A 13996-nucleotide genomic window follows, 5' to 3' on the forward strand; every position below is an offset into this window, starting at 1 on the left:
GAGGAGGATGGCACAAGCCACCCACTAGACAGGAAGGCCCAGCAGCAACATTTTCTGACGAGCTGGGAAGGGGCAGCATTGGCAGAAAGGAAAAAGAGACCGAATATGTAATTGGGGAGGAAAACGTAGGAAGGGCCGAGGGGCTCTAGAGCTCCCACGACAGAGATCTCCACTCAGAGTGACTGTGTTGGTCAGCGTGGGTTGCAGTGACATAAAACAACCAACGGAGCGGGCTTAAACAAGAGCTCTGTTGTCTCGCCGTGCCAGAGGCTGCAAGTCCCGGATCCAGGTGTCTGCAGGATGGGGCCTTCCAAGGGCCGCGAGGAGGATCTGTTCCGCGCCAGAGCTGATGCAGTCTTGGCAGTCCTGGGCTGGTAGATGCGCTGTCTTCATCACTGCGTGACATTCCTTCCTATGTCTGTCTCTGATTTTTGTTTGCTTGTTTGTTTGCCTAAATAAGGATTCCAGTCATATTGCATAAGCCCCCACACTAATGACCTCATTTTTAACTCGATGACCTCTGGAATGGCACCTCTCTCCAAATAGGTCACATCCTGAGGTAATGGGAATTAGGGCTTTCACATACAAATTTGAGGAGGATAAAATTCAACCCATAACAGAGCGCTGCAACAAGTAAATATTCATTTAATGAGCAACTACTGCATGCCAGTCCCTGTGCTAGGCTTGGAAGTTATCACGTGGATAAGTTAGTTCTGGGAGGAGAGGCAGGAGGTGCAGTGTCACTGCAAAATCCCAGCCTATCCTTGAACATGGACCACCTGGAGGAGGCCGGAATCTGCTTGTCCACCAGACCATTCTACTTCATCCAAAGGATATAGGACAGAGACTTCTCATCTACACCCTTTACTGTTGTCTTCTGTGTAGAAGGAAGACTACAGCAGGGGTCCTGGTCTTGACACCCAATGAGGACACTTACCTCAGGCCAGGGACATGAACAGACGTGAGGCCCATCCTAGTTCTGGGAGTGTTAACAATAACAGCCAGACTCTACTGTGCACCAGGACCTTTGCACACCTACCCAACCTAACAATCCTGCAAGATGCCCAGAATTATCTTCATTTAAGAGTTGAGGAGACAGTGCTTTGGAAAGTAAATAATTTGCCCAGAGTCACCCAATTCGTTAGTGGCGGAATGAATTCAAAACCAGGGCCTTCTGACTCCAGAATGTAGACTCACCCCACAATACCATGCTAGCTCTCTTGTTCAGAGGGATGGAGGAGTTTTCTCTGGCCATACACTTTCCACCTCACTCCACTGCAAGTGTACCAAAAATATCTGTGCGCAGGATCAGAATTCTTCTGGAAGGTCCCAGGGGAGGCCAGAAAAACTGGGAGCATTGACAGACCCTTTGTATTGAGCTTTAAGGTAACCTTTACCTGACTTCCTAGACATAATTAAGTCTACACTTAACTCCTATGAGCGAAGGGGGAACAGGAAGAGCATTTTGGATGTGTTTAATCTTAGGGTAACCCCCTTCTTGTCTATAGGATAGATGTTACTTTAATTATGTATGTTGATTAGAGTTATCAGACTTGATCTGGTGAGTTTCTGATTGTGTCTATCAATGGGATGATGGGGTTGAAATCAAAGTTGGAATTTACCGAGCGTGGTGGTTCGTTCTTTTTAAGCATCTGAGCTGAATCTGAGCCCAGAGGATGGGGCCTATGTAGCTCACACCTGCATTGATGCTAGAGACCAGAGGGAAGAGTAAGCAAAGTGGGCTTGAAATGCAAGGGCAAATCTCCAGGGTTGGGGTCCTCAGGGATTGGCCAGGAACCTATCACCATTGTGGTACCAAAGAATATTCCTGTGCGTTTCTGAGCTCACCTGTGTTTCTGGCCACACCGATGGCAGGCTTAGTGCAGCCGGTTTTACAATCATCTCTCCATCAACCCCATTGTAGATTTTACTTTATGAATTTTTCAATGTCATTAACTTGCCCAATCCCTTACTAGTTGATGCTCAGGGAACATAAATTCTCTTTAATACTATCTTAGGTATGTGTAACTGGAAAAGAAAACCAAATGTGGAAAACCATGTGCATCGCTCTCTAAAACCAAGCAAAAATAATAGTTGATACAATATTTGTTGGAGATGATCCACTGCTCTTGCATTCCGTCTGCTCTCCATTTGCCCAAATAAGTGAAAGTAGATTTTTTTTTTTTTCTTTCCCGGATTCTCTCGGTTGTGAATGCATTTGTGAAATTGTTCGGGGAGTTGAACATTTACAAGTATTTATCCGTAAGGCTGCACCAGATCTCTGCAGGAGAGGCCAAAAGCCACCTGCCCAGGGCCAGAAAGACTCGCTGCAAAGTTCCCAACAAATAAATAAATATGTCAGCCAGCTTTCCTGAGAAACAAGTCAGCACTCTGATCTCCCGTTCATTTATTTGCAGGCCTCATTAATATAACATCACTGCAACAAACAGCTAACGGGGGATGGTGTCAGAATGAATAATGGAGTTACTCTGCTGAGATAACAATTAGGTTTTGAATGTACGATCAGCTAAGGCAGAGCCAGCAAGGACTCACGCCGGGTAGGAGAGCTGGTACCACCAGGGCCGGAGATCCCAGAGATCCCCGCAGAGCGCGTCCGCTGGGCTCTAGCCCACCTTGGAGAGTGTGCACACGCGCCTGCACACTTGTGCTCATACACATACACGCCCAAAGTGGAAAAGAATGTGACCATTTGCCACTGTGCACCCAGCCAGCCTCCAGGTGTCTCTGGCCAAGCATCAGGAGGGCATCAGAATGTGCAGGCACAGAGTTGGTGCCTCTGCCTTCTGAAGTCAGGAGAGCTCCAGCCAGCAGGGAGGGACTAAGTGGCTGAGCCAGAAGAAGATGAGCTGCCCCGGGACTGGCAGCTTGTCCTCCCTGGCTGGTCCTGACTGGGGGGGGGGGGGGGGGCGGGCACTCAGGGCGTGATCCCAGTCTCAGACACAGAAGTTTTTGCTACAAAGCCTGTCCATCAGCTGCGGGGTGTCTGTCGGAGCACCTTCTCTGGGCTCCCCTCCCTTGGCTGCTCTGGGAGGCTTTGATGTCAGTCTGTCCCAGGTGCTCTTAGGAAGCCTGTGTAGGGTGCTGACAGCCTGCTGGAGCCATGGAAGGAGCTGGACAGGCCCATCAGAGAGGCAGCCGTGCTGAGCCATCTCCACACCAGCCACTTGTCTTCTGGATTTCAGCTAGCCTGGCTTCTGCCCGGACTTCTTCACCATAAACTCGTAATAAGAAATATTGTATCTACCTTTCACCACGTACTCACCGGGCACCCAGAACTGCTTTTAGCAGCCACGTCATCTCATGTAGACCTTCTAGCATCCTGGATGAGGGTGGGACTACCAGGATCATTAGCCCCATTTTACAGATGAGGCAACCAAGGCACAATGAGGAGTGACAATGTTATCGAAGACACCCCGCTAATAAGTTTTAGAACCAGGAGTTAACCCGCAGCTACTTGACTCTAGAGCCCCCCATGTGACCTGTACACTATCCCTCACCTCTTTCACGGGCTCACTTAGGAAACCAGAATTCTCAGCCCACAGGGCTGGAGTGGGGGAAGGTGCCGGCACAGAGCGCTCGTCCAGCCTACCGCCGAGAAGGAAAGAAAACCAGTCGTCCCTGCTCCAGGCATCAGACTGGACAAGCACAGGCAGAGATGACCAGAGGGCAAGGCCAAGGCGGGTGTGTGGACATCCACAGGGGGATGGGGACAGAAAGGGGGTGGGGGAAGTGGAGAAGTTCAGAGACATGGCAGAGACCAGCAATGCCAACTGCAGAGATTCTTGGAAAGCCCTGGAAGATTCTGGCCTTAGCCCTGGGAGAGGGGCTGGGGGAAGCTGAGCAGAGGGAAACCCACGAGTCAGCTAGGTTATGAGTTCTCCCAGCTGATGAACAAGGGTCTCTTCCAGGGCAAGAGGAGGTCAACTCAGGCAGTGTCTTGTGCAGCTGGAAGCACAGGTTCGCGGGACCTGGTGGGCTCTGCTGCTCACTGTGTAACCTTGAGCAAATTACTTAACCTCTCTGGGTGCTATTCCGCATCTGTAAAAAGGAAATGACAATAGGACCTCCCTCGAAGCTTGTTTTGAGCCCTAAGTGGGATAGAATATGTAAAGCCCTTGGCAAAATTCCTAGTTCATGATAAGTACCTAATGAAATGATATGAGAATATGCGATGATAGAGGAAATGAAATAAATGGTGGCAGGCAGCGTTATCAGAATCTTCAGTAACAGGGGCCTCTGTTCAGTGTCTGTCTTCCCTCCCACCGTGTCTGTCGGGCTGGAGATGTGACCCAAGGAAGCCAGCTTCAATAGGATGGAAGCCGGGCCTCGTGAGGCCTCCACCAAGGAGCGGCCCTCCTCTGACCCCTTGAGCCCCTACCCTGCAGGAGCCCCCCACACTACCCTCCAAGGCTCCCCGCGCAAGTCCCGGGAGGGGCCCTGGGCAGCACTCCCCAGGCTGCCGAGCCCCTGGGCCCGGGGCACCTCGTGATCCTCTCCTGGGTGCAGCCCTCCGGAGCTCCCCAGCTGTAATTAATCGGCCACATCTGCTCCCGCCCTTGGGCGGCTTTGTGGCACAGTTCCCTCCGAACTGTTCAATTAGTGACTGCAAGAATCAGGGCGAGTGAAGCATCACGGCGGCTGCTTTCCAGGTCACGGTGCCCACGGTGGAAAACAGATATGACACAGTCTGGCAGGAGCCCAGGTCTGGCGGGGGTGCCCAAGAGCTCAGCGGAACTCCGCGGAGCTGCACGGCTGGCAGGTGGGGTCTCCGGAGATGGAGAAGTGGTTCCCATAAGAGGCTCGAGGAGGCTTGGAGAGGGCCCAGCAGGAAACTAGTTGGTCCCCTACCATCAGCACAGGCCAGCCTCATCCCACATCCTACTTCTCACCCATCTAGGCATAGGATGAGCTGATAAGAAGTCCCAGCCAGGCATGGGCTACCCACCTATACACCTGGGCACCACCAGTGACTGCTTCTGGGGAGGGCATAGGGCTGCTGCACTGAGGCCTCGGCTGTAACCCATTTCCCACATTATTATTCCAAAGGCTGCATATAGACAAATGTTTTATTTTACAATCAGCTAAAAAGCCAGTGCTCTTGGGGCAAGGTCATAACACAAGTTCCCACGATGATGCAAATAAAGGTTTCTTTCAGGAGAAGAGACTAGTAGGGTGAGAGGTACCTAAATAGGGGAAGGGACCCCAAGGAGGAAGAAAAAAAGGACCTGGGAACGAGATGTAGGGTTTAGCCTCCCTCTGGGACTTGCCCTAGGCTGGCCGGGTTCATGGTGTGTGTGACAAGCAGAGGGAAGACACCAGCACGGGGGCTACTTACCGCACCTCCAACAGGCCTGCGCACCAGCCACAAGCTTCCTTTGGGTCATTAGACTCTCAGAGGATGCCTGGAAGCCCCAGGGTCCAGAGAAGAGCATCTGAAATGATTGAAGGGTCTGAAGCCAGGCCAGGGCGGCTTCGCTGCTGTCTTCCATACCTGGAAGGCGTCTGACAAGGAGGCAGGTGTTCACTCATCTGTTCAATGAGGGATCACACCAGAAGGATGATTCAGTGAAACTTGAGAGCGAGCGCAGCGGAATTTCTTGAGATTCGGTTGTTGCAATACTGCATTGCACCCGAACCACACATGGACCCGTCCTTAGAGAACACAGTTTGAGAACACACCCGTCCCCCCGCCGTCCTTAGAGAACACAGTTTGCTCTGCGATCTGGTTGGGACCAGCGTTTCCCAGCAGTAGAGACCTGGGGATACTTAACGCAGGGCTGCTGTGTTCCAGGCAGTGTGCTAAGTATCAGGTCGCCAAGCAAAAGTGAGATCGTCTCTGTCCCAAGATAGTAATTATCTTATTGAGAAAAGAAGCGGTTTACAACCTGGCGTGCCCATGACTTTCTCGGGGCATTCACTAAAGGCAGTGGGAGTGTGGGTGCAGGTGCTACGAAATCTGCCCCAGGGGTCAGAGAAAGCCTCATGGGGGAGGCATTTCTTAGCAGAGGCTTGTAGGAGAGGTAGGCCTTAATCAGTAGACATGTCTGGCCAGTGGGGGGAGAAGCCTGTCAAATGCACCTGGCCTTTAGACCCTATAGCCCTGTGGACCCTTAGCTCTCTCCAGGAGCACCTGCCGTACAGGAGAGAGCTGAACCTGAGCCCTGGGGAGGTGGGTCGGGGAGGAGGGCACATCGGGAGTCAGCACAGAACACAGGAGTGCTGTAGGCCTCTTCTCCTCACCCCCAGCAACAGCAGCTGCTTCTGGGCACTTCTCTACCTCATCCCCTGCTTTTGAGACCCACAGAGGAGAAGTTCGATAGATTTCTGGTCCGTGGAGAGTACGTGCTGAGTAGCATGGGGCTGAAATGATCAATATCTAAAGATCCCAGCTGATTTCACATGGTTTCAGCTCCCCTCCCCCTCTCTGCACACCCTGAGTACACACACTCACACACACTCATCCACATCCCAGACTGTCAAGCCGTTTGTTTGTGTGGGTGTCTCATTCAGAATTACTTTCCTGGAAGCAGTCATTGAGTTCATTGTGCGATGCTTTGCCTACCCCAGAATGGCTAATTGCCAAGGGAAAAAGAAATGGCTAGAAAGGAGGGAGGAAAGAATGAAGAACATTTTAGACAGGGCCAGTGTCCTCCCAAATTTATTCTGGGTGAAAGGGTGATGTCTGGCTCAGAGTATGCTTCCGCACAGAGCCCAGAATCCCCCAAAGCCAAGTTCCCGTCCTCGGCAGCATGGACAGGCTCAGGCTGTCGGATGCCTCTCAGGTTTTCTCCAGTCAGCCCATGGGCAGCGCTCTCTACCCCCAGTCATGCCTGCGTCTACGTTCCCCGGTCCCAGTGTCCTCCTTCCAGAGAAACAGAAAGACTGCCAGCCTCTATAAACTCCCTGCCACTCCACCATCCCATATCTTCATGATCTGGGAAGGCACAGGTGCAGGGGGAACATGGGAGAGGAAACTGCCAGCTGTCCAGACCTGCTCTCTAACCCACTGTCCTGTTAGGGACTTTCCAGTGTTGTCTTCCTTAACCTTCAGAACGTCCCTGGGCGGGAAGTATTGTTATCTGTTTTCTGATAAGGACCCTGAGATTGAAGGTCATGTTGCTCACATGCGTTAGAGCGGACATTCAGGTTCAAGTCTGTCTTGCTGTCTTCCTGCTGCAGGTGCTCCCCAGGTCCCCGGTGGGCTCTCTTCCCTCTCCCAGAGCAGCCAGCAGCAAGGGCCTTCTGAACTGGAAACCAGGACACGTGGATCTGCCCACCATCCCTCCCCTGTCTTGGTTCCCCTCTGTCAGTTGGTGGGGGGGGGGGGTCCTATATAACTCCCATCCTGCCTTCTCACCCTCACCCCTGCAGGAGGCTAGCTCTCCCCTTCCCTGAAGCCCCAGAACTTCTTCCTGATCGGAAAGGTCCTCCTTGTAGTTCTGCAAGCAGGGAACTCCACCAGCTTGGTCATTATAGATCTATGTCCTTCTCCCAAGAGAACCAAGCTTCACAGATGCTACACACAGCACCCAGAATCTAATGTTGCTTTTAGGATTGCTTGTGGGCCATCTCTAGGGTGGATGTGGGATCCCACAGCTGTCTGGTCTGAAGTGGCATTCTAAAAGATCCTGTTCACTTTCTTTCTGGAGAGTAAGTCCTTTTCCATAAAGCCCCCCCTCTATAGCTTCTTCCTGATACTTGGTCCTGGGAGAAGCAAGGAAAGCAGGAAGCCTGGGTTTTTACCACTCCAGGCCACTGCTCAGACCTCAAGGCCCTTATTCTCTGAGCTACTGGAAGCCCTCAGGTGTTAGGGAATGTGTCCGACAGGATACCTTTCTCTGTTCCTTTGCATTCTGAGCCCAGACTTCCACCTTGACTCACTCTGATTTTAAGCTGGGGAGAGCACACGTGAAGCAAAGGCACGGAGATGGTTAAAGTGCTATGCGTGGGCAGGAACCGCTGGCAGGAATAGCTGGCATCTGGGTAGAACATGGAGGACATAGTATAAGATAGCAGATGTGGCTGAAGAAGTAACAAAGATCAGAACTTGAAGGATGAGGGGCACCTGGGTGGCTCAGTCCCTTAAGCGTCTGCCTTCGTCTTGGGTCATGATCTTGGGGTCCTGGAATCTAGTCCCACATCGGGCCTTCTGCTCGGGTTGGGGTGGAGTATGCTTCTCCCTGTCACTTTCTATCTCTCAGATAAATAAAATCTTTAAATAAAAAAAAAAAAAAGTAGGGGCGCCTGGGTGGCTCAGTGGTTAAAGCCTCTGCCTTCAGCTCAGGTCGTGATCCCAGGATCCTGGGATCGAGCCCCGCATCGGGCTCTCTGCACCTCAGGGAGCCTGCTTCCTCCCCTCTCTCTCTGCCTGCCTCTCTGCCTACTTGTGATTTCTCTCTCTGTGTCAAATAAATAAAATCTTAAAAAAAAAAAAAATAGAAGAAGAAGAAGAACTTGAAGGACGCGTGCCAAGCCAGGAATGAGGGAATTTGCTTTGTCCATGGTCAGAGCCATTAAAGGTTTTCCGAGCAAGTGACTAGTCACCTGGCCAAGGGTGCGTTCATGGAGGTCAGCCGGCGGCAAGAGGAAGTTAGCTCTAACATTGAACCACCTTGCAGTTAGTGCGAGTGAGAGCTGGTGGGGCTCTGCTTATCGCTGCCCGGGAACACAGAGCGGGGCACACATTCAGAAGATGCCGGGGAATAAGATCTGCTAGTGCCGGGTGACTGTTATTTGTTGTACATGGTAGGTAGGTGAGGGAAAGGAGACAGGTGAAGGTGCTTGCAAGGGTCCTGGCTGGGGGCACAGTGATGCCATTAACCTTGAAAGAGAATCTGGGAGGATAATCAGGTTGGGAATGGAAGGAGGAAAAATTAAGAGTTCATTTTCAGACACGGTGAAATGTGAGGGGCCTGAGGGACATACCTGTGGAAGCAGAGATGTCCAGGAGCAATTGGATATATGGATATGGCGCTCAGGAGAGAGGTCGGAGCGGACGATATAGATTTGGAAGTCATCGGTAATGGAGACCTGGGGAATCCTTTCGCAAATCAAATCCTCACCTCCTCAGCTGTGTTTGGGAAATCCCGACTTTTACACATCAGTTTTGTTTTAAGCAAGGAAGACGTAAGCTGGGTCCCTCGTAAGCGCTGGGCCTGCACAGTGGTTGCTTAAGGCCTTGACCCCAAACTCCTTTGCCACCTACCCCAGGTGCGGGCAGCATAGCACGGAGCACGTGCTGTGTGGGAAAGAAGACCCCCAGGGCCCCACCATCCCCCAGGCCTTCTCCAATGACCCGGGAGGACTCTGGTTCTCCAGGTTTGGATTCCAGCAGCTGTTAGTTAGCTTACAAGTGCTCGGCTGGCGTCTCCACACCCTGAACTAGCTATCTCTTTGCACGTGTCTTCATGCCAAGACTACAACACTTGCTAACAATTAAAAAAAAAAAAAAAAAGAAGAAGTCTTTCTTCTGTAAACAATATGCTGGCTTATGCGACACGCAAGCTGGCTTATGCTTCTGCTCTGCTCTGCGCTGTCAGATGGACCCTGCGGCCCCTCCCAGGGACAGTCATGTCTCAGACCCCACCCTTGAATGTCAGAAGGGGACGTTGTGATGACTCGCCAGCTGAAGGAAGCTGCTTCGCAGAGCCTGCCAACGCGGTGTATATCCACAGCACAATCTCCACATGCTACCTGCGAGATGGAAATATTTTTAGGCATTCCAGAAAGATTTCGTTTCACAGTTTTTCTGAAAGGTTGTAATTAACTGCAGCGAGCAAAAGAATGTATTTTTAAAAATAAAAGTGGGGGAGGGAGAGCAAAGCGATCACCACAGTTTTGTCAGTTCCGTTTGGTAGGTGGGTTCCTGTCATCCAGGTGACTGGGGGAGGGGCAGGAGGGGCCCGTGGAGCTCAGTCCTGGATCAAAGGAGAACCGGGCACTTGAATTTGCTCAAAGCAAATTCCTTCTGACTGATGTCTCCTGCAGGGGCACAGAGACATCCCCTTCCCTGTTCCTCATTAACAAGGGTCTGTCTAGCAGAGCCAAGGGGGCCCAGGTTCCAGGGGAGGAGTGTGACAGCCAAGATCCCCTATGGATTATTTTTAGATTCTGCCCCCCCACACACACACACACAGACAGGAAAGCTGTGGGGTTACTGGTTCCTCGGGCCAGCTCTTTTCTCTCTGCATTGTTCGGCTACTCCAACTCATACCCAACACAGAAATGCCTCCAAGCCAACTCCACTCTCCTTCTCTTGATTCAGTTCATGAATCTAATTTAGTTTTATTCAGAGGGTGGGATATTTTATTCCCAGAGAAGGAATGGAGAGCCTCAGACAAGGTGACTTGGGTGAAATGAGGCCCCAGATGAGAGAGCTCATGGACTACCCCGTCAAGGAGGAAAGGAAACCACACAATGTAAGACTTGCAAAAGAGGATGGGGTCAGGTGGACTGAGTTCAAGTTCTGTCTTTGCAGCCAACTTTGTGAGATCCCAGGAGTCAGCCGGGTGGGGAAGGAGGCCTTTTCCAGTCCTCCTCCCCACCGACCTCTCTTCTCTGCCCACCATCACCTGGGCATCCATGGTCAAGTTGTTTGCACAAGTCATAGTGCTCACATCACAGGAAGATCTCACTGCCCCTCTGGGGAGCAGGAAAGAGGGAAGAGTTTCCAGAACGCTCTGCAGCATTTCACCTATACTGACCTATCATCTCTGCCCCGGGACACATTTGACTCCATTGCCCACTGGATGCCCTGCCAGTATTTATAGGGTTAAAGGGAGGCTCCCAGCGGGACCCAAGGGCAGAAGGTCCCAGGCTGCAGCTTCATTTAGAAGACGGTGGTGGTCTTGGCCTTGACCAAGCCATCCTTCCCTCTCTCCATTCCTCCCTCCCACCTGGTCTTGCCTTTCTTATGGTGTAGTGAAAAGAGCTTCAGACTTTTATTACAGTTGTACATATAGGTTGGACAAGAATCTTACCGTAAGATACTCTGAGCCTGCTTCCAGTGATTCGCTTGACTTCTACCTTCCTCCTGCTTCAGATTAGCACGGACCACAAAGGATGAACTTACTCCCTGGGCTCTCTATCTGTTCCATCCCAAAGAGCCGCATTTTTCCAAGAGCCTTATCTAATCTCAGACAGAGGTTTACACCTTGAGAGACCTTGATATCTTTTCCTGTTGGGTCAAAGCAAAATGAGACATTTGGTGACTGAAATAGGAAGTAACGGAATGATCTTTGCTAATGAGAAGCCAGCAAAATTTGGAAATCCTGAAGTTTTTTTTTTTTTTTCATGGTTCCAGCAGGCATCATGGGATTGTTTTTTTGTTTTGTTTTGTTTGTTTGTTTTTTATTTTTTTGCCGCACAATGTCAAACACACTTTGCATCTTTCACCATACCCCCAAAGCAATTCCTAATCTTGGACTCCTCTGGGCTCCCACAGCTTTCCTCTGAATCCATCTTATCACTGTGTGCCCCGCATCAGCATTATTTAGAGCTTCCTTTATCTCTTCCTCCTTGACCAGAAGTTCCTTGAGGGCAAATTTCCTGATTTCCGGACTATTCGCCATTGTAACCCCCACAGCATCTAGCAGGCGGGAGGGGCAATAATAGCACAGAACAATGACAAAGCCCTTTCCCCGCCAGGCTGGTAGAGAAGATTATCCCCACCTTCACAACTAAGCACTGAGGTTTCAAGAGATTAGGGGACTTGATCACAATCTGACGGCTTGTGAATTAGAGACATATCTCAAATGAAGGTTTTCGTACAGGCCTTGCTGATAATTTTTTTTTTTAAGTAAATGAATGCATGAATGAATTAATGACCTCAGGATCCAAGGAAGTCATATAAAACGAGATGATGTCAGGAGCCTAGATAGGCTACAATAAATAAAGGAAACATGCTCCGTTCCCCCAGATTTCAGGTGTGCAAGGGTCCTGCAGCCTCCCTCCGGGCAGGTTGAGGACCCTGCTGCCTCTCCCCTGTGGCCCCGCAGGTTTGTGATCCCATTTCCCTCCCGCAGATCTTGACGGTGTCTGGACCACCTGAAGGAGGGACTCGAGTGACGATCCATGGTGTGAACCTGGGCCTGGACTTCTCTGAGATCGCCCACCACGTGCAGGTGGCTGGGGTGCCCTGCACCCCCCTGCCGGGGGATTACATCATCGCTGAGCAGTGAGTCCAGCGCGCTCTGGCCCCGCCCTTTTCCCCATGCAGCTTCAGGGTGGGGACTCTCCCATTCCCTTCCCTGGGATGTCTCCAGGATTCCCTCACATTCCTTTCCTCCCATGGACCCTGCCCCCAGAAGCCTGCCCAGAGCCCTCTTCTACCCCGCCTCCTCTCCCGAAGGCTCATACCCTCTGCGATGCCCCGTTCCCTGGCTCCTGAGGCCTCCGAGGTCCCCGCACGACGCTGCCCCTCATTCTGTCTTCGCCTGGCCTGTGGTGACTGAGCCATGTTCCCAACCAGCCCAGGCTCCTCCTGGGTCTCCCTGGCCCCTCCCCTGCCAGCCCCCATTGGAATGCATCCCGCACGGTGGGCTGCGGGCAACAATTTGTTTGGCTCATGGGGTTCTGACAGCAGCTTAATCCGAGCAGGGCCTCCGCCGGAGCAAATTCATTTATTTCACTAAGGGAAATGTCAGCTGGAAATTAGAAAATAGGCGTGTAGCAGCGGACAGGCGAACGGGGCTCCAGGAGTGACATATGTTCCAATTTGGGACGTTCATTTGGCAGTGGCGACCGCTGTGGAGTCGGTGGGCAGGAGCAGGGCACAAAGCTGGGGGCGGGAGTTTGGCAGGAGGGAGGCTTCCTACCCAACAAGGGACAGCGAGGGGGAGCAGCTGGAGCATTCTGCATGATTTGTCAGGTAAAGTGGAGTCAGGTCACCCTGGTTCCATTGAGAACACAGCTGGGCCAGGGGTGCTAGGAGCCCTCGCCAGAGCATGGGTTGTGGGAGGGGCTTCTCTCCCTTAGCTCCACCTCCCAGAGCCCCAGGCTCCTCCCCCTGACGTCCCCAGAGCCAGCCTCCCGTAACAACCAGGAAAATGACATCACTTTATCTTCTGTCAGTACTTGCCCTTTCTCATCCATTATCTCACTTTAATTGGGAGGGACTCTGAGAGATAGATGTTGCTATCGCCCTTGACAAAGCAGGAGAAAGCCAAAGGCTTGGAGAAGTGAAAGGACTTCCCCAGTCCACTCCGTGCACAAGTGTCGGAGGCAGAGCGGGAACCTGAGGTCCCTGACTTCTCCTCCAGGTCTCTCCTGTGTCCTAAGAGCGATGGGGCAAGGCTCCTGGACAAGAGTGGTCTGAAGATCCCATGATCCTTCAGAGAGTGGCCTATGGGGTCAGGGCCCATGATCCTGACATGGTCCAGAGTAGGGTCAGAGTCAGAGGAGTGAATTCGAAAACTCTGAGGACCACATGGAGTTCTGCTCGCCCCCACAAGTGGGGACAGGAAGGAGCTATTCTGATCCTTCAGACCAGATCCTCCCCTGACAATCTTATCTCTGCAAAGACTGAATCTTAGAGGAAAGGCTGGCTGGGTCTCCAGGAGAGAGGTGAGGGAGGGGAGCCAGAAGAAAAGGTGAAAGCATCTGGGACAGGACAGAGTCCTTCCAGGTCATCATCCTGCTGGGCTGGGCTAGGCTCTCGGTCCCACTGACACCGAATCCGCCTTGGCCTCAAGGGCCGCCTTGTGCCTCTGGACACAAGCCAAGTGTCCAGCTTGGTGAGATGCCACAGGGCTCCAAAGGAGAGGGTCTGGGGGGCCGCCAGGTAAGGCTTTGAGCTGAGAAGTACAAACTCTTGAGCAGCTGGACACAGAGATCTCATGGGATTTGGAATTCATAGGTGGTCTAAGTCCCCGCTGCTTTGCTCACTAGGTCTGAGACCTCAGCAGACTATCTGATCCCTCTGACCTTCCTCAGCCTGATGGAAGTCATGATTTCACTGCACGGGTTTTGGGAGACT

At 51.9% G+C, this 13996-nt stretch overlaps 1 protein-coding gene across 1 annotated transcript in view; it reads left to right on the forward strand.

Annotated features, from left to right (window-relative positions):
* The window catches only part of PLXNA2 (plexin A2), a 213398-nt gene that overhangs the window by 161335 nt on the left and 38067 nt on the right, over positions 1 to 13996 (forward strand). Inside the window, exon 13 of the mRNA XM_044267494.1 lies at positions 12045 to 12196. Within this exon, the coding sequence (XP_044123429.1) occupies positions 12045 to 12196 (152 nt within the window). The remainder of the gene's footprint in view (positions 1 to 12044; positions 12197 to 13996) is intronic.

The sequence above is a fragment of the Neovison vison genome, chromosome 10, assembly GCF_020171115.1.
Source record: "Neovison vison isolate M4711 chromosome 10, ASM_NN_V1, whole genome shotgun sequence".
Lineage (NCBI taxonomy): Eukaryota > Metazoa > Chordata > Mammalia > Carnivora > Mustelidae > Neogale > Neogale vison.